The following is a 19,149-nucleotide window of genomic DNA, read 5'->3' on the forward strand; positions in this document are numbered from 1 at the left end:
AAAGACTCTATTTAAAAAAAAAATAGATTACGTAAAAGATAGAAATGAAAATTTAGGTAAAATATGAATAAAATTTGAATATTTATGATTCTTATAAGAAAGTTTTTAATTTGTTAGGATTATTAATTAAATTATTACACTTTCACAATTTATATATTCTCATCAATTAACATTATAAAAATTCTTTTTATTGAAATGAGGAAAGACATTGAAAGGGCAATAACTTTCCTCACCTTTCAAATTTGAAGGAATGATTTGCGACCCAAAAATATGAGTTATTTAATAAATTTTAAAATTTGGTTACTTATTGGTTGGAATATTAAAGGTTCTATTTCAAAAAAAGGAAAATAGATTACGTAAGTGATAGAATTGAAAATTTAAAAATGGGCAAAATATGAAGAAATTTTGAATATTTATGATTCTTTTTAGGTAAAATATGAATAAAATTTGAATATTTATGATTCTTATGAAAAAAGTTTTTAATTTTTCAGAATTAATAATTAACTTATTACGCTTTCACAATTTAGATATACCCATCAATTAATATTATAAAAATTCTTATTTATGTAAAGTTCCAATTTTTTTTTCTTTTTCCTTTTTCGTTCTCTTCAATTCAAAATACCCACCGGCTATATAAGATTGCAACCTACACTCCCTTTCTTTATCTTAATTGTAGAGTAAAATAGACTTATAGTAATCTCATACAAAAGACTTGTTGCAATTCCAATTCCATAGCCATGGCACCTAACCAAGATAGGTTTAGTTCATTGCCTCAGTCTTTACTCTACACCATTGTTTCCTTGATATCGTTCAAGGAAGCAGTAAGAACCTCAATCCTCTCCAAAAGTTGGATAGACATTTTTAAGTCTACATCCAACATAGAATTTGATGAAGTGTTTTTTGTGAAAGATGACCAAACTTATCAAATCAGACAATCGCAAAGAAAGGTTTTTTTGGAGTTCATGACACTTTGGATTACGAATCACAAAGAAACTATTGGAAATAAGTTCTCTTTGAGATTATCAATGCCTGAAAAAGCTAAAAGGGTTGTGAGAAAATGCATTGCCTTCGCCACCAGATATGGTGTGAAGGACTTGGAGTTGGATTTTTGTGATCCAAAGTTGGATTGTTATTTGAGTACTAATTATATTAACCATGAGGCCTTGTTCGAATTGCCAGCACATGTTTATGGCCACACTTGTCTCGAATCCTTGAAGTTGTTTTCATGCAGTTTTGTTGAGGCTGAGTTACTTAACTTTCATGCACTCAAAGAAATTTCTTTGGGTTGGATGGAAGTTAAACTCACTACTATTAAGACCTTGTTGTCAAATTGTGAGGCGCTTGAGAGTTTAAGTCTCAAGAGGTGTTGGAATTCATATGATTTTGATCTAGGGGAGGAGAATCCAAGGTTGAGAAAGTTGATTGTGGATAGATGCATGTTTAGATCTAATAGTCGTTATTTTATAGTCAATGCTCCAAACTTAAGATATTTCTATTACTCTGGGTTGAATAATAACTTTCTGGTCATGGATGTACGTTCTCTTGTGATGGAAGAGGAAATTCTTGACTTCTGCATTGAGTTTGAAGGACATGCTATTTTTCTTTACAAACTGGTGAAAGATATCTCCGGCGCTAGTATTTTGACTGTGTGTAATTACTTTTTTCAGGTATGTTTTCTCTCATTGTTTGAATGTAACTACTTATTTTTTTTTAATTTTCTAAAGCATGCAATAAAGATTATTTATGGTTCAACATTTGATGTTTTTGATATGTAAAGGTTATTCCCATGGGAGGATGCTTCCTCCAAATGCCACGTAACTCGTATGTGAGGAGTTTGACAATGAAATCCTCTTTGGATCAAAAAGAACTTTTAGGAATCACATTTTTGCTTAATAGCTGCCCTGAATTAGAGAGTCTCACTATAGAATTGGGCCCCCCACAAATTTTTTTGGTGAGTATTTCATTTATAGAATTTGATTTCTTATGTGTATGCAGAGAATTAACGAGAAAAGAACTATGAAAAATGAACTGATGCGAAAATTCCATTAATGTCTAATTGAAAATGTGATATGAAAATTTTAAGCGAAACATTTTTTTTTTTTTTTGAAAATGGATACAAATATAAATATAATATGTGATTTAAAATCTCTTGGGAAGCGCCTCTCTGTTTTGTGTTTAATTTATTTTGTCTTGTGTGCTAGTTTTAGTGGCTAAGTTTTTTTCTTCTTCATGTTGTAGGATTATGATTTACCAGAGAATTTTAACTCGAAGAGGTTTTGGACTGATCATACAAAAACTTATAAATGCATGATATATACTCTTAGAGAGGTAGAGATCAAGGGCTTTAAAGGATTAATGGATGAGATTCGCATGCTTACCTATTTCATTACTACTGGAAAAGTCTTGAGAAAGATGACTATCAACATAATGGAGGATGATGTTGCCTATCAAGATGGGACACTGGACTCTTATTGCTGTGATATAACAAAAACGTTAATGATTCACAGGGCTTCAAAAGATCTAGAGATTTCAATTTGTTGAGGGATAATATGTGAGGGTATATACACTCTACACCCTAAATAAGACGAAAAAGGTTCATGAAGATAAAAGAGTGAGGTAGAAACAAATCAAAGTAAGGTAAATGAGAGGCGATTGATGATACTTTGGATGTTTAAGTTATGATAATTGATTTGATAATAAACATTAGAGTGTACTATGATTATTTTAAAACCAACACGGTTAAAGTTGTCAAATCAACTATGCTAAGCTTAAGAGCAAGACTAAATTCACATTATTATTAAAATAGTAAAGGACTAAAATAAGAAAAGACACTAAAAAGTAAAAAGGTAAAAGCTTATCTAACATTAAGTAATTTAACATGTATAATTAAGTCGTTAATGTATTATTATTTGAATTTTTTTAAGATATTAATTAGTTGGTACCTAATTAGTTCTATCACCAGTTAAAAAAACATATCAAGTTCCTCAAACTCAAAACATGTATACTAAGAAGATAATGCTTATATCACTAGAGATTAAGACATAAATCATGATTGGATCAACTTTTTCTTTTAAGAATAAATTATTATTGAAGGATTAAATTATACCAATAGTCCAATACTTATGCTTGAACATTGTATTTTTCTTCATCCAAAGATCCATCTTAAGCTTTTGGAAGAGATATTATTCATATTCAAATCAGATTTGTAGAGAGGAGGTGTAACACCCCCTTTTTCCATTGTTTTATTTAAAAACGTTTATCAGAGTTTAAAAACATATCAAGGGAGTATTACACTTCTTCGCGAAAACTCATTAAAATTAACACTGATTGTGTTTGAAAATTTATAAGTTCATATGCTTTCCAAAGAATGAATTATTTCTGCCAATAAAATTTCTAAACCAACTAGATAATCCTAAGATGCATAAAATCACTTATTTAAATAGGTTTATCTTCCTTGATATTCCAATAAAATTCGTCATACTCAAAACTGATTTTCATAGGCACTTCGGCCATCAACAATACGACATCGCCATAATTTAGAAAATTATTCAACAACTTCCATAAGGAGAGGTTATAAAATCCTCTCAACAAAAATGTAAAAGTAACGTAAAATATCTACCCAGTGTTACATTACAGAGCAAGACACTTATTTTATAATAATAATAATAATAATAATAATAATAATAATAACATAAACTAAGACTCTCCGAAGCTACTCCTCATGAGCCACATCTCTATCTCCAGTACCTGAGCGATGTCGCATAGAACATCATTCCAACAGAAGGGTAAGAACTTACATTGTATAAAATATAGCAAAACAAAGAGCAAGTAAACAATTCAGATTCTACTTTATAAACTCTTTACATTTTCTTTAAAATCTGAGTGATTATAATATTTTCTCTCAAGACAGTTTCACAATTCTTATTAATGTTTTGGAAAATTATAAGCTTTAAGAAGAATAATAATTCGACTTTACCACAACAGCAAAACAATTCACCAACAACTCACCAAACACATAAAACCACTGAAAACGTGAAATTTAGTGTGTGAGACTCTAATGTATGCATGTGGTACCAATTGTTAACCTTAGCGGTATCACCGCGTCCACTCCAGACAGTTAACCACCAATGAAGTCCACGCCAGACTTCCAGAACCACTCCAGTTCTAGGACAAACCTCAGTTTTCCGATGAAAACCGACACGTTGCCTCTTGACTAAATGAAGTGTATTTCGTGCAAAAACTCATAAATTAAAACAGCAATTTGAGACCACTCCAGCCCCAAATATATATCATATTTTCTCACCAAATTCCATAACGGAAATCACACCAAAATTGCACAAAATAACACTTCAATACAATTATCAAATCATTCACTATTCCACTGACAAAATAGCAACACAAAATCATCAAATGTTTCATATCAATTACTAGAATCAGTTTCAGAATCAATCCCAGAAATAAGCAGAAACATAGCAAACTTGCATATAATCCTGGTACTAAATGAGCAGTCCAAAAATTATGAGAATTTTACCAAACATAGCCTTATACGTTAGCTTTCATATAAAATTGGTTTCACTCAATTTGGAATTCTGTAGCTCTCTACAGCACAGGCTGTTAGGGTGTCTGCGAGCAAAACAGAGTGAACTTGCAGATAATTCTGGTATTGAACCAGCAATCCAAAAATTATGAAAATATTACCCAATATAACCCTATGAGTTAGCTTTCATACAAAATTAGTTTCACTCAATTCGGAATTCTTTAGAGAGAGTTATGCTCTCTGCAACACAGACTGCTAGGGTGTCTGCGGGCGGAAACAGAATGAACTTGCAAATGATTCTGGTATTGAACCAGCAATCGAAAAATTATGAAAATATTACCCAACATAGCCCTATGAGTTAGCTTTCATACAAAATTGGTTTCACTCAATTTGGAATTCTGTAGAGAGAGTTATGCTCTCTACAACACAGACTGTTAGGGTATCTGCGCGCAGAACAGAACCCAATTTACCCCGGAACCTCAATTTCGCTCAAAATCAATTTTGCTCACCACATGTTAACACTCAACACAGTCTCTCAGTTCTGAATTTTCAAAGAAGATGGGGGTTCCTTCATGTTAAACTCAACCTCTGTTATTCTACAATTATACAAGGTAAATTCAAACCCTTACCTTCTATGACACCGGTACAAAGCTTCCTTGACCCTTTTCTTCTTGAAGATCAAATTCTAGGTTTTCTCCACCTTTTCTTCTCTCCTTCACCTTTCACGTGTTTCTCTGTTCTGCTGCTTCTCTAATCCTAATTTTCTGATTTCTCTCTTTTTAATTCTCTCAGAACCCTTAAATAATCTTACAATGGGCCCCACTCCCAACTACTCACTTAAAACCTAAAACCCTTATTTATCTATATCACATAATAACTTAATTATCTAATAAAATCACTTAATGACCTTATCATCTAATTAAATCACATAATCACATAATCATCTAATTAAATCGCATAAATTATCAAAATACAATATAGCATAATAATAATTAAGATAAAATAATAAATAACATAATAACGAAAAGTAGGGTGTTACATGAGGAAGCTGATAGATCAGATTTGTTGGGGAAAATAAAATTGAAATCTTGGAATTGGCTTCGGGCTAGACATGTTGATTTCAAGTATTCTTTCTATGAATGGAGCAATGAGCCTATGAGTTGTCTACCTTAACATGGTTCCAAGTCTTTCTATGAGTGGAGCTGTATGGGAGGTTTATGGTAATTGTGGCCGTGGAGGGTTTTTGCTTGGATGGATTGTTTAACTGTATTTTGCTCCTGTGTGGTAGTATCTATTCCTGTTGGTATGCTGCAGGTCTTAGTTTTTAGCTATTTGAGTCTTTGCTGGTGGTTTTCTTTTTAGGTTCGATGGCTTCTTTGGGGGTGGGTTTTGTAATTCTTCCCTGAAGTTTCATCTTAATCTTTGTGAACCGGTACTCTTTTTCCTTACTAAGTTTTCCCAAGGGGGTTTTCCCTGGTAAGGTTTTAATGAGGCCTGTTCTCTTTGATTTTCTTTAGGGGGAGGGGGTTGGGTAGGTTCCGGATCTTCTTCAACAGTTTAGGAATAAGCCGTTTCTTTTTCCTTTTCTTCTCCATTCTCTTCTTCTCTTTGTATTGGGTTGAAGTACCCCTTGTACTTCATTCAATATAATTCTAATTGCTTATCAAAAAAAAAAATGAGCAACGGTTCAACAAAAAATGTTTTGTTTACCCCTTCTCAACCCTACTTTTTCTCTTCCCAACACTCCACATCATCTTCTCTCTCCAATTCAACACACTCTCAACAATTACCCACTCCAATGGTTTTCTCTCTCAACAACCTACCTCACCACTCACCCTACCCCACCACTTTTTTATTTCATATTTTTATTTAATTTTATATTTTTGTTTTTATTATTTACATAAAATTACAATTATTGTTTTAAATTAAATTAAACAATAAACACTTAACAAATTAAATGTTTTTTTAATATAGACAATAATTTATTTTATTTCCTTACCTTAAAAATGGAAGACGACAAACTAAGCACACAATAATTTATTTTATTTTCTTAACTTAAAATGCAAGACAACAAACTAAGCACGCAACACACAAATAACGTAATTAGTACGATACAAATCATCTTCCATCACAAAGCATTTGCAAACTTTGTCCATATGTGCTTCACTAGATCTGCTTGCAGTTCGTGATGAACGTTCGAATCACGCAACTCGGATCTAGCACGCACATGATTTGCAAAAGCGGGTAACACCTCGGTCGAGTATGGTTGCGGTGTACTAGATCCACCTTCCCCAGATTGCTCAAAATCGGTCCAACGTTGAGCATATGAATCTTGTTCATCCTCAACAATCATATTATGTAATATGATGCATGACCTCATAATGATACCCAAATCAGCTATGTCCCACAAACGAGCTGGTTCACAGATGATTTTAAAACGAGCTTGAAGCACTCCAAATGCACGTTCGATGTCCTTCCGACATCCCTCCTGAACTTGTGCAAACAACTTATCGGGTTCACTTTGAGGAAGTCTAATCGATTTGACGAAAGTTGGATAAGAAGGGTAGATACCATCAGCTAGATAGTATGCCATATTATAGGGACGTTGATTCACAAAGAAATTCACATTTGGAGCCTTTCCCTGTTCCACGTCATCAAACACTGGTGACCGATCTAGAACGTTTATGTCGTTCAACGTTCCCGGACATCCAAAAAAGGCATGCCAGATCCATAGATCATGAGATGCAACTGCTTCAAGAATAACCGTTGTGGTTCCCTTATCCCCTCTAGTAAATTGATCTTCCCATGCTTTAGGACAATTTTTCCACTCCCAGTGCATGCAGTCAATACTCCCGATCATGCTTGGGAACCCCCACATTTCACTAACATGTAGTATTTTTTGCAGGTCATCTTCGGTTGGTGCTCTAAGGTACTCGTGCTCATACAATCGTATGATTCCTTTACAGAATCTACGTAAACACTCCAGTGCTGTAGTACCTCCGATTTTGATGTACTCATCGACTGCATCTGCTGCCACACCATATGCTAACATTCGCATTGCTGTGGTACATTTTGCCAAAGGTGATATTCCTTCTTTATAGGCCGCATCAACTCGTTGGGTGAAGTAGTTATCACTACTTGAAAGGTCCGCAACGATTCGAAGGAAAACATGTTTTTGCATCCGATACCGACGACGAAACATTGTATCGTCATATGTAGGCTCATTGGGAAAGTAGTCCTCAATTAGCCTTCGGTTTGCCGCTGCATGATCTTTACTGACATATTTTCTGCTACGAGGTGCCCTATCTTCCAATATTTTGTTTCGACGCTCCCTAACTTGGTTGAGTATAAAAGCTTCTTCAAGTTCAGAATTTTGAAGGTATGTTGCCATATCAAAATGATTTTGAACTGGATTTTCAAAAGGATCCATTTGTTTTGAAATTGGAAGAGATTTGGGATATTGGTTGTTGTGATTTTCACAAGAATTCGAAGTAGACTGGAAGAGATTTGGGATATTGGTACATCAATGGATCTATGAATTCATATATATAAGTACATTGAATGGTGGACACTGGCGGGTTCGAAATAAGTTATCAACTAGAGTTAATAATCGGAAAAGGACAAGATTAGAATTGAGTGGAACATATTCAAACACAATAACTCATACATTAAAGCCAAGCAGTACAGACTTGACACCACTGGCGGATTCGAAATAAGTTATCAACTAGAGTTAATAATCGGAAAAGGACAAGATTCGAATTGAGTGGAACATATTCAAACACAATAACCCATACATTAAAGTCAAGCACTACATACTTGACACCACTGGCAGATTCGAAATAAGTTATCAACTAGAGTTAATAATCGGAAAAGGACAAGATTCGAATTGAGTGGAACATATTCAAACACAATAACCCATACATTAAAGCCAAGCACTACAGACTTGACACCACTGGCGGATTCGAAATAAGTTATCAACTAGAGTTAATAATCGGAAAAGGACAAGATTCGAATTGAGTGGAACATATTCAAACACAATAATCCATACATTAAAGCCAAACACTACATACTTGACACCACTGACAAATTATTAAAGCAAACACTACAGACTTGACACCACTGACAAGTTATTAAAGCAAACACTACAGACTTGACACCACTGACAAATTTGACCGAATACAGACAAATACTCGATTGAAATTAATTCCCAAATAGCTCTTGGGACAACTTCTTCAACAGCTCTTTCTTATGGTCATCGAGGTTCTCTTCGGAAGTTAGCCTTAGATACAAATTGGTTTTCATCAATTGGTTAGTCTCTTATTGCACCGATGCTATCTTCTCCAATCGTACAAGCTCTTTCTCCTTCATATTTTCGTATTTATCCCAACCCCAACCTTTGTCCTCCTCCAAGGGAGCTTCTCTACTTTTCTTTTTATTCTTTCTTTTAGCTGCCTCCCTACCGATCCTATAGAGGTTGAGCCACATGCATCACTGTAGTGAGATCTCTTAGATCCACTACTTGCTGAGCCACTATTTCCTCCTACTTGACTACAAAAACGTGGCAGATCACGAAGTTGTATCCATTCTTCCATCAAAGTAAATTGAACATTCTTCCCACATGCGAATAATTCCCGCGCTTTTGCCAAAACATCATTATCCGACCAACCGCTTGGTTGCTGACGCTTAGCGGCATCATAAGCGCCAATCCATTTACCCAGTATTTTGTTCATATAATTCCAGCGGTTTCGGCATGCATTTCCATCACGCGGAGGATCGAATGAGCAATGCTCATTACAATACTCAGCAATATCTCTCCAAAATGTTTCTCCTCTCTGGTTTTTCCCCACAACACTACTTGTTCCACAGTTAATCCACCCACTAATTAGCACCAAATTTTGTGCAGTGTTCCATGCTGGTGACTGGGTTTTCTTGCTCTTAGGAGTTGTATCCTCTTGATTTGGAGTGAATTGATTAGCAGCTGTCATGCCACCAAGAGTCATTTGTGTTGAAAATTCGGGAAATTCAGGTGCATCAATACTTGGAAATTTTTTATTCACCATTGGCATATGACCACTAGACGGGGGTGTTTGAGATGAATATCTCATAGAGGGATGAAAGGATGACTGGTTGGAATTTGGTGCAAAATTGTTGGGATTTTGAGGACATGGGTAGGAAAATTGATTTGAATCTTGATAATTGTTGGGATTTTGAGGACGTGGGTAGGAAAATTGATTTGGATCTTCATAATTGTTGGGATGTTGAGGACGTTGGTTAGACCAATATTGATTTGGATCTTGATAATTGTTGGGATTTTGATGACGTTGGTTGGGAAAATGATTTGGATCTGGATAATTGTTGGGATTTTGGTTGTTATATGGGTAGTTAGATGAATTCTGGGTGTTGAAATGGTGATTGTTGTGATCCATTTCAAAACAAAAGCTAATAGAAAGATAGTAAGATGGTGAGAGAGATAATAAGAGAGTGAAAAAACTTGGTTTTTTTTGTGTCCAAATCAAACGAAGCAAGTCTCTATTTATAGAGAAAAAAAAAATCATGAATTTTGGTATAAATTTTTTTTCTAGAAAATATTTTTTTTGATGAAATAATTGAGTTCAAAAGATAAGGGAAAACGAAATCCGGAGCCACCAATCAGAGTCAGACACGTGGCAGGGGAGGAGAAAAAACAGTTTCTCTCTCCTGAGACAAGGCGCGTCACGCGCCTTGTCTGCGCGTGTAATGCACGCGCCTGGTGGTGGCCACTGGCCTCGCGCCACGTGGCACACCGCAGCTCCCTCAACATTGTTGACAATTCTCAACATTTCTCCCCTCCCTCTCTCCTCCACATCACTCTCAACATCCTTCAACAACCATTGCACCATCTAAACAACTCTTAACAAAAAGTTTCAACATCCATTGCACTTGGTCTTAAGAGCAAGACTAAATTCACATTATTATTAAAAAAAGGACTAAAATAAGATATTTAAAGAAAAGACACTAAAAGGTAAAAGGTTTTTTTTTTTAATAACAGAAGCTTTTTTTTTTGGGTACAAGGTAAAAGCTTATTTAACATTAATTAATTTAACATGTAGTTTTTGAAAGATATCAATTAGTTCTATCACTAGTAAAAAGACTTATCAAAAGTTCCTCAAACTCAAAACATGTATACTCAGAATATAATGCAAATATCACTAGAGATTAAGACATACATCATGTTTGGACCAATTTTTTTTTTAAAGTGTTTGGATCAACTTTTTCTTTTATGAATCAATTATTTGAAGGATTAAATTATACCAATACTTATTCTTGAACATATGTTTCCTCAAAACATCCATCTTATCTGAAAGACTCAAGTCATAGTCACACACACAACGTCTCTTTCCATACATAACCAAGCAATATAATCTTGTCCCCTCCATCCAAATAGGTCCAAAACGACATCGTATAATAATTTCACCTTGCTTACAAGAAAGATAGATACACAAACTTGACCGTATAAATATACGGCGTGACATACGCCTCGTGTACCTCTCTTTGCATCACTCTCTTCGTCGTTTTCTCCCTGAAACTCTCTCTCTCTCTTCTGTACTTTCCTCGTGTTCTCTTCACTCACAGCACAATCTTCATCTTCTCTCTCTCTGTGGAGCATTCATTTTCATTTCTTCTCTCGAACAAGCTCTTTCAGCGGCTATGTGTATCTGAATGGGTGAAAACCACACTCGCCGGAGAAGATGAAGTATTCCGGCAAGACCCACCTCCCGCCGCCGGGGGTTTCTTCCAAGACGATAAACCCATCGCCGGACGCAGATCTTCAACCCCTGAACCCATTTCATCGCCGGAGGCCGAGAACTCCGGGGACCCGGTTGAGGAGACACGGGCCTCCGGGAGGTAAACGGAGCAGACCCGAAACCCCTTTGCTGAAGTGGAAGATCGACGAGAGGAATGACGACGATCCACCCGAAGAGGAGCAGGAGTCGCCGGCGGTGAAGTTGGGCCGGAGAACTTCCTGGAGTGTGAAGAAGCAGGCTGAGGTGGCAGTGTCGGCGCGGAGGCTTGCTGCTGGGTTGTGGCGGTTGCATCCGCCGGAGATGCCAGTGGGAGATGATAGCCAGAGACGGTTGGGACTTCGGGTAAATTAAACCCTTTTGGGAATTTGCAATTTTTTTTTTTACTTCTCTTGTTTGAGATCTTTAGTTTGATTCATACCCTTGAGTTTTGAGTGTTTGCATCTTGCATGTGTTTGCTGTTTCTGATGTAAAAATTTAATTTTGTGAAGCAATGTGCTGCTAGAGTGCTTGTTCATCTATGGCATTATAGGCCCACCATTTGGTGAAAAACTGTTGTAGTTCATCATTGAGGTTTAATGTTCTATGCTGATTTTGAATTGTTGCTTGATTGTGAAGTGTGGTTTAATGCTTTTGAGATTCTACCCTTGATTCCTTATCATCATTGTACAGGTTCCAGTTTGGGTGTGTAGAGTTAATGAATCAGACTTTCAGGGAAAGCAAACAAAAAAACTAGTATCATTTAAAACCTGAAAAGTGAAAAGTTGTTTGTTTAATTTTGCTCTTGAATGATGTAGTTCTGTTTGAAACCTAATTATTATTCTCTGTAATGATTGGTGAAATGAATTGAGTAGGGAATTATTTGTAATGATTGGTGAAATGAATGAGTAGGGTTTATTTGTGTTGATAATTGACTTTATGTTATACTTATTGATTTTGATTGTCTGCTTGATTGTTTAAGGTTTCCCTAAAAGCCAACATGTGTTCATGGGAAGGATGAGTTAGTACCTTCGATTCACCTTACTGAGGATACTAGCTTCATTTAATCACAGTCATCCAAAAGTCTGAACTGCATTAAATGTTGTGTGATGTTTGGCAGAATGCGAAACAAACGTGTTGTATCTGTGGTGTTATTAATATTTAGTAGTATTGGCACTGTGAATTCATTCTTTTTTGCTTCTCTGGATGTAGGTTGGGACTTTATGTGGATCTACTGATTTATATTCCTTATGTACGAGATTCTGTTATTATATATTTGTGCATTCCAGTTGAATTAAAGAACGGAATATTGATTAGCTTCCATGCACGTTAGATTCATGCCATTCTCTTCATTTTCAGATCTTAGCATTATCATTGTGATAGATTTCCACTTTTATCTTGTTACTGATGTCACTTATCTGCAGCATGGAGGTGGCCACGTAGGCCTCCCGTTTCTCAGTCGTCCAAATGGCATGGCTCATGGTTCTGATCTGAAGAATCTATCTCATAGTCCTCGTTCCATCTCCGGGACAAAGAGTGGACACTTCTGTGAGGTATGATTTTTCTTATGGCTTCAATGTTACCTGGAGAAGGTTTACGCTGTCATAATTGAATATTATTGATTGAAGGTCAAAATCTCAGTTAAAATTATATCCATTACTGATGGTGATTTTGTCATCTGTTTATATATGCAACTACCTGTTTTAATTATTGTGCAAAAGGATACTATTTCATTTAGCAAGGTTGTAGATAGAGACAAACTATCATTATTGTAATCTGTAGTTCATGATTTAGTATTGTGGAATAACATGTGGTTCATGACTTAGTATTGTAGAATTTTTAAATACTATACACATACATGTATGCTATATAGGTTGACATCCCCTGCGTTCCCAGGGTGCCTAAATTGAACTTTGGAAGAAATGAATAGAAATGATATAGAAGAAGAATTTATTGAAAGAGTTTCTTTTTGTTGTTTTGGAAATTCCAGACTTGTTTAATTTTTTATCCATTTATACCCTCATTAAGTGTGGATTAGTTGTGGGAAGTTGGGGAAGAATTAATGAAATGAGTCGGGTATAAATTAGTGTCTTTTGGTCAAGTTACTACCTCAATTAAAGACATTTTAAACTGTACACATAACCTTATACAACAAAGTTCATGGGATGGAGGTAGCAACTAATAATAGTGATTGTTTCTAGATCCATGCTATGTGTAAATGTACAGATTTATGTGGAATGGCTTGGACAAAACACTTTTCACATTTTCATGCAAACCTGCATAATGAAAATAGTATTTAGAATTTCAGGCTGAGCAAAGGGTTAAAAAGGGTTCTGATTTTACTTGCCAAAAGTGAAAGAATAAACAATTAAAGTGCTAATTTCAAACCTACTATGTGTTCTTCAGCTTGAGCCAGTCCAGTTTCCCAACACCGAAATGGAGGGTGCAACGAAGTGGGATCCTTTATATTTAAAGGCACCAGATGAGGCGCAACATATCTACAGCCACATGAAACTTGTTGACCAAAAGGCAAGTGCTGTATCTATTGTATCTGCTCTGGAAACTGAACTAGAGCAGGCACGTGCACGGATTCAAGAGCTTGAGATTGAACACAGTTCCTCCAAAAAGAAACTCGAGCATTTCCTGAAGAAAGTCAGAGAGGAAAGGGCGCAATGGAGAAGCAGAGAGCATGAGAAAATTCGTGCATACATTGATGATATTAAAGCAGAGTTAAATCGAGAAAGGAAAAGTCGTCAAAGGATTGAAATTGTCAATTCACGGTTGGTAAATGAGTTGGCAGATGCCAAACTATCAGCAAAGCGCTACATGCAGGACCATGAGAAAGAAAGGAAGACCAGAGAGTTGATTGAGGAAGTGTGTGATGAGCTTGCTAAGGAAATTGGTGATGACAAGGCTGAAATTGAAGCATTGAAGAGGGAATCTATGAAAATCAGGGAAGAAGTGGACGATGAGAGAAGGATGTTACAGATGGCTGAAGTATGGCGTGAAGAACGTGTTCAAATGAAGTTGATAGATGCCAAAGTTGCTCTTGAAGACAAGTATTCGCAGATGAATAAACTTGTCGCAGATTTGGAAGCTTTTCTCAAGTCAAAAAGCATGAACCCGAACACAAAGGAGATGAAAGAGGCACAGTCACTTCAACAGGCTGCAGCTGCAATGAACATTCAAGACATCAAAGGATTTTCTTATGAACCCCCCAACTCGGATGATATTTTTGCAATTTTCGAAGATGCAAATTTTGGCGAGTCCAACGAGAGGGAGATTGAACCATGCGGTTCTCACAGTCCTGCTAGTAGTCATGCCTCAAAGATTCACACAGTGAGTCCTGAAGCTGATGAAATAAGTAAGGATGGCATTCAGAGACGTTCTAATGTATTTACGGATGATAACGGCGACATAGAAGGAGATGAAAGTGGATGGGAAACTGTGAGCCATGTTGAGGATCAAGGCTCAAGTTATTCACCAGAAGGGAGTGTTGGATCTTTGAACAGAAATCACCGGGAGAGTAATGTCTCTAGGAGGAGTATACATGAGTGGGAAGAAAATGCAGGTGATGAGACACCAATAACTGAAATAAGTGAAGTTTGTGCCATACCAACTAAGCAATCAAAGAAGGTTTCATCCATCAAGAAGCTTTGGAGGTCAATGCCAAATAATGGGGATAGTTACAAGATAATCTCTGTGGAGGGAATGGATGGAAAGCTTTCAAATGGAAGGTTATCTAATGGAAGCATCATGTCTCCTGAGCATGGATCAGGGAAAGGTGGGTTGAGCCCCCAAGATCCTCTATACCAGTTGAGTCCTCGCGAGTCAGGAAGTCCACATTCACATCGAGGCATGAAAGGATGCATTCCTCGCGGTGCACTGAAGAATAGTTTGAAAGCCAAGCTTTTGGAGGCTAGATTGGAAAGCCAGAGGGTTCAGATACGCCATGTTCTTAAACAGAAGATTTAGATGGAAGCACAGGCTTAGTATGGATTGCCCCCTACTTGTATAACTGATGAATGACTGAAGGAAGCAGTTCATTTTAGATTATGAAGGAAAAAATATGCTGCTTCATGCTTCTGATAGAAAAACTGCTCAGAAGTAGATGAAGGGTCATGAATAGATGCACATTTTCAGTTCTTCATTATCATTCATGTCAAGCATTAAGCAGATACTCTTGTCATTCCCTTGGGCCAAATACCTCAAACCATGAATATCTTGGGAAATAGCTTACCTTGCTTTGTAACCTGTGGTCATGGAACTTGCTTTATTATGTAGGGTCTTAGGAAAAATTATGAGAAGCATGTAAAACTTGTCAGTTCTAGCTAGTCAGGGAACACATGTCAAACAGGTCATTATAAAATATAGATGATAGCTCCTTTCCCAGATTTTGATTTTCTGTCATTGCTGAAGTGGCTTAGAATTTGTTGTAGATTTGTATTGTAGATTTGTAGTAGATGTTGATGATGATCTGTGGTCCCGGGATAAAAAAAGATAACTTGAATGCTGGGACCTTTTGCTCTTTCTGTTCATTTTGGAAAATAAGTGTTGTCTAAATATCTAATGAAAAATAATGAAATTTAGATTAGCTTCTTTACCTTTAATTGCTTATTATAATTGTTGATTGTTCCAGCTTTAGGGTTATTAATTACATAGCAAATGGCTATGGGATGAACCTGTTCAAGGTTTGGTAACACCTTACCTCGTACCCTTGTTGTTTTCTTAGGCTCTTGAGATTTTGTGCCTTTTTTTTTGTTTACCATTAAAATGCAAATGTTCTTAAAGGAGCTGGCTAGTGTTATGCGTAGATTGTGATGTAGTAGAACTAGAAACTGAATTAGGGATATATAAGTAATATAACAAACATTTTTTGTCATAGAAGAACCCGACTTCAAGGGTTGTGTTAAATATTGTTTTACTGGTTAATCGAAATTTAGGTTTTAACCCGTTGGTCGAGTGGAGCATGACAGAGTTTTGTATTTGACAGATTGCATGTTCGAGTCTCTACTTGTCTTATTGCAGTAAGGTAAATGTAATTTTACCATAAGTGCTTATTGAGCTTGGTAGCTTTCCCTGCCTTAGATTGATGCACCATCCCCTCACTCTAAACTTTTAGGAAAATGTTTTGTTCACACCCATTTCACCACACATTTAGAGAGAGATAAGAATAGAAGAGAAATAAGTGAGAGATATGATGAGTGGTGTGATGAAAAGAGATAGGAATAGTAAGTAGGTGAGAATGGAATGGAACATGAAGAAAGAATAGCGTGAATATTTCAAAGTTGAAACTTTTATGTACCAAAAAAAAAATCTTCATTAGTTTGAATGAATTATACTTTATACTTTCACTGGATACAAAATTGTAAGATTTTCAATGGACTTGATAACTTATATTTGCCTAAAGCTTGGCATACATTTTCATTCCAGAAAATTTACCATATGATATCTTGAAACATAGAAATGATCTGCATAATTTCCTGGTAAATTTATTTTACATCCACTTCACATGCTTTGAAGTTTTGTCATATCTTATTTGGTACCACACTACTACCATTTGGGAAGATCATCTTGTGTACATGTACAAGAAGAATGTGTGGTTAAATCAAACTATCTTGTTATATGAGCAATAAAGGATTTCATTTCCTCATGAGAGACTCCACCTTCATCCATGGACCTATGGATGACTTCTTTAAGGTTCATTGCTTTCTCTCGCATCTCATCTCCTTCCTTTGTTTCCATCAACCTTCTCACCGCATTCGCAATAACCGAAGCAGTCACCAAATCATCTCTCTGAGCCCAGTCCCTCACTGCCAGACCAACCTTCAGCTCTTCAGTTATCAAAACAGTGTTTCTTGGCTGATCAGAGTGCATAGGCCATGGACATGCTTCTCTAAGCAGGAGTTCCATCCACAATGACTCATAAACCCTCCTGTTGAAAAGTGGCTTAGAATTTCCAATTGGGGTGCCCAGTCTCTCACAACAAGCCCCATGCCTTCAACTCTCTTTTCAAACCCGTTTTGAAGGCCATGTTTTATCACTTCATTTCCATCAAAGATGTCACATTTATCAGCATCCCTCAGTACCCAGATGAATTTTTGCTTGCTTTGTTCCAAAGCATTTGCTATCTCTCCAATTTGTTCCTCTGTAAAGGTTGTTGTTGACCCAAAAGACACATATATAACTGATTTTGGCTCTTGTCTATCACTCTATCAAGCCACTCCATGACAAAGTGTCTTCCCTCTGAATTTGAAGTTTCCTTCTCAATGGTTAAAGGTTGGAAGGGCCCCAGTGCCCAATGCTTCTTGCTACCAATGAGCCTTTCCATAAACTCCATGTAAGGACCTTCAATTGTTCTGGCTGTGTTGTAGATGTTTCCAGCACTGAATTCAATGAACTCGCTTTGTGTGGTGAAGAGAGCCAGGAACTGGGTGTTGAAGCATCCTTCAAGAGAAGGAACTTATGGGATATTTGAGCTGCTTTCTAGTGGAAGTTTTCCCATTTCCTCCCAGAAGTATAAGAAAAGGGAAAAGACAGAGTTGCTGGGAAATGAATAAGTCTCAACATTTGGCATGTCTTTGGCATCTTGTACCACTGATGAGGTTAGAAAGTCATGGATCACTATGACCCTTCTAGCCACAGATGAAAGGGAGTTGAGAAGTGCTGCTAGAGGCTCACGAAGATGTGAAGAGACCTCAATGGTAGGAACCATGTGAGATGGGAATTTGGTTTCAGCATCATTGGGGTTGGGAGGAGGGGAAGCAAATGGAGGAACTTTGAAGTCATGGAAATGGATGGTGCTTGAAATGGAGTTCAAGTCCCAACCTTGTACATGAAGTTTGGCTTGACGGTTGTGTATGGTAGTGCCAACAAAGTGAACAGGTAGGTATATTGGTTTGTGACAGGATTAGGCGTGAAAAGTGCAGGAGCTGATTGAGATGGCCTTGTGCAGGGTAAGGTACCATAACCATCACCACTTCTGGTTCACCACGTACAGTTGTTGTTGCTATGGCTTTTTCTATCGTTTAGGTAAATGGAAGAAACCATTGGAAAAACTTTGGTAGGTAGAATTCAGCGTTCAACTTTGAAACTGGATTTGGTGACTACTACTGGCTAGTGCCAGCTTCGATACTTATAGAAGATGAATATCATAATATCTTAGCTGTTGTACCGTATTTGATGGATGAATGCAAGCATGCCTTAGTTTCTTGGATTTTTTTATGGAAGATGAATAGTGTGCCGATCTGGTTTGACTTAACATTTCAAAATCTTGTGTGTCAGTTGATGCGTTATGATCTATAATGCATGAGTTCAAGGTAGTAAGAAAATATATTTTTTAAAAGGAATCTCAAATTAAGAAATAATAAGAAGTCATTACATCAGAATTCACAAGAGGAACAACAGCATGAGGAACCTCTTCAACTCAATTTGAATCATAAAAGAAAAAGTGTTTCGAGCCAAAAGATTAGCAACTAGAACATCTAACAAAAATAGAGCTAACAACATCGCAAAAGCCATCCTACTGCTTTACCACCATTGGTAGAGCTGCAAATTAAACAATCAGTTTCAGAATAAGCTGATCTAAATCTCAGGTCCACTGCCGTCCTCATAGCCCACCGGAAACTTGTTGCGGCCTACACCAAGAGCAGGGAAAGAACCGGGCAAGGAAAAAGCGCAGCGCAAGCCATAATCCCCCTTCTGATTCCTTGCCATCATCCCCAAAACATGTTGCCATCCTCTGCCGCCTATGGAAATAATTTTTAATTGGGTATCATTCATAATGAGAAATCAAGAAATTTTAACTTCATGTAACAACATCTACATATAAATTTATAAGTTTATGTGATG

General features: G+C 36.6%; 2 protein-coding genes and 1 pseudogene across 2 annotated transcripts; 2 read left to right on the forward strand and 1 right to left on the reverse strand.

Moving 5' to 3' along the window:
- Positions 1 to 737: 737 nt before the first annotated feature.
- Positions 738 to 2,541, forward strand: LOC130732811 (putative F-box/LRR-repeat protein At1g56400). The gene is made up of 3 exons (XM_057584797.1): positions 738 to 1,667; positions 1,778 to 1,951; positions 2,239 to 2,541. The coding sequence occupies exons 1-3, from the start codon at positions 738 to 740 to the stop codon at positions 2,539 to 2,541; spliced, it is 1,407 nt and encodes a 468-aa protein (XP_057440780.1).
- An 8,499-nt stretch (positions 2,542 to 11,040) lies between these two features.
- On the forward strand, positions 11,041 to 15,692 carry LOC130733119 (uncharacterized). The gene is made up of 3 exons (XM_057585199.1): positions 11,041 to 11,664; positions 12,723 to 12,851; positions 13,705 to 15,692. Exons 1-3 carry the CDS (start codon positions 11,266 to 11,268, stop codon positions 15,271 to 15,273), a joined length of 2,097 nt encoding a protein of 698 aa, XP_057441182.1. The 5' UTR covers positions 11,041 to 11,265; the 3' UTR covers positions 15,274 to 15,692.
- A 655-nt stretch (positions 15,693 to 16,347) lies between these two features.
- On the reverse strand, positions 16,348 to 18,409 carry LOC130733120 (zeatin O-glucosyltransferase-like; annotated as a pseudogene).
- Between the last annotated feature and the right edge of the window lie 740 nt (positions 18,410 to 19,149).

The sequence above is a fragment of the Lotus japonicus genome, chromosome 1 (assembly GCF_012489685.1).
Source record: "Lotus japonicus ecotype B-129 chromosome 1, LjGifu_v1.2".
Lineage (NCBI taxonomy): Eukaryota > Viridiplantae > Streptophyta > Magnoliopsida > Fabales > Fabaceae > Lotus > Lotus japonicus.

Coding starts and splice junctions, on each gene's coding strand:
- LOC130732811 (XM_057584797.1), top strand. CDS start 738: ATGGCACCTAACCAAGATAGGTTTAGTTCATTGCCTCAGTCTTTACTC. Junction 1,668..1,777: donor TGTGTAATTACTTTTTTCAG/GTATGTTTTCTC, acceptor TGATATGTAAAG/GTTATTCCCATGGGAGGATG. Junction 1,952..2,238: donor GCCCCCCACAAATTTTTTTG/GTGAGTATTTCA, acceptor TTCATGTTGTAG/GATTATGATTTACCAGAGAA.
- LOC130733119 (XM_057585199.1), top strand. CDS start 11,266: ATGAAGTATTCCGGCAAGACCCACCTCCCGCCGCCGGGGGTTTCTTCC. Junction 11,665..12,722: donor AGAGACGGTTGGGACTTCGG/GTAAATTAAACC, acceptor ACTTATCTGCAG/CATGGAGGTGGCCACGTAGG. Junction 12,852..13,704: donor AGAGTGGACACTTCTGTGAG/GTATGATTTTTC, acceptor TGTGTTCTTCAG/CTTGAGCCAGTCCAGTTTCC.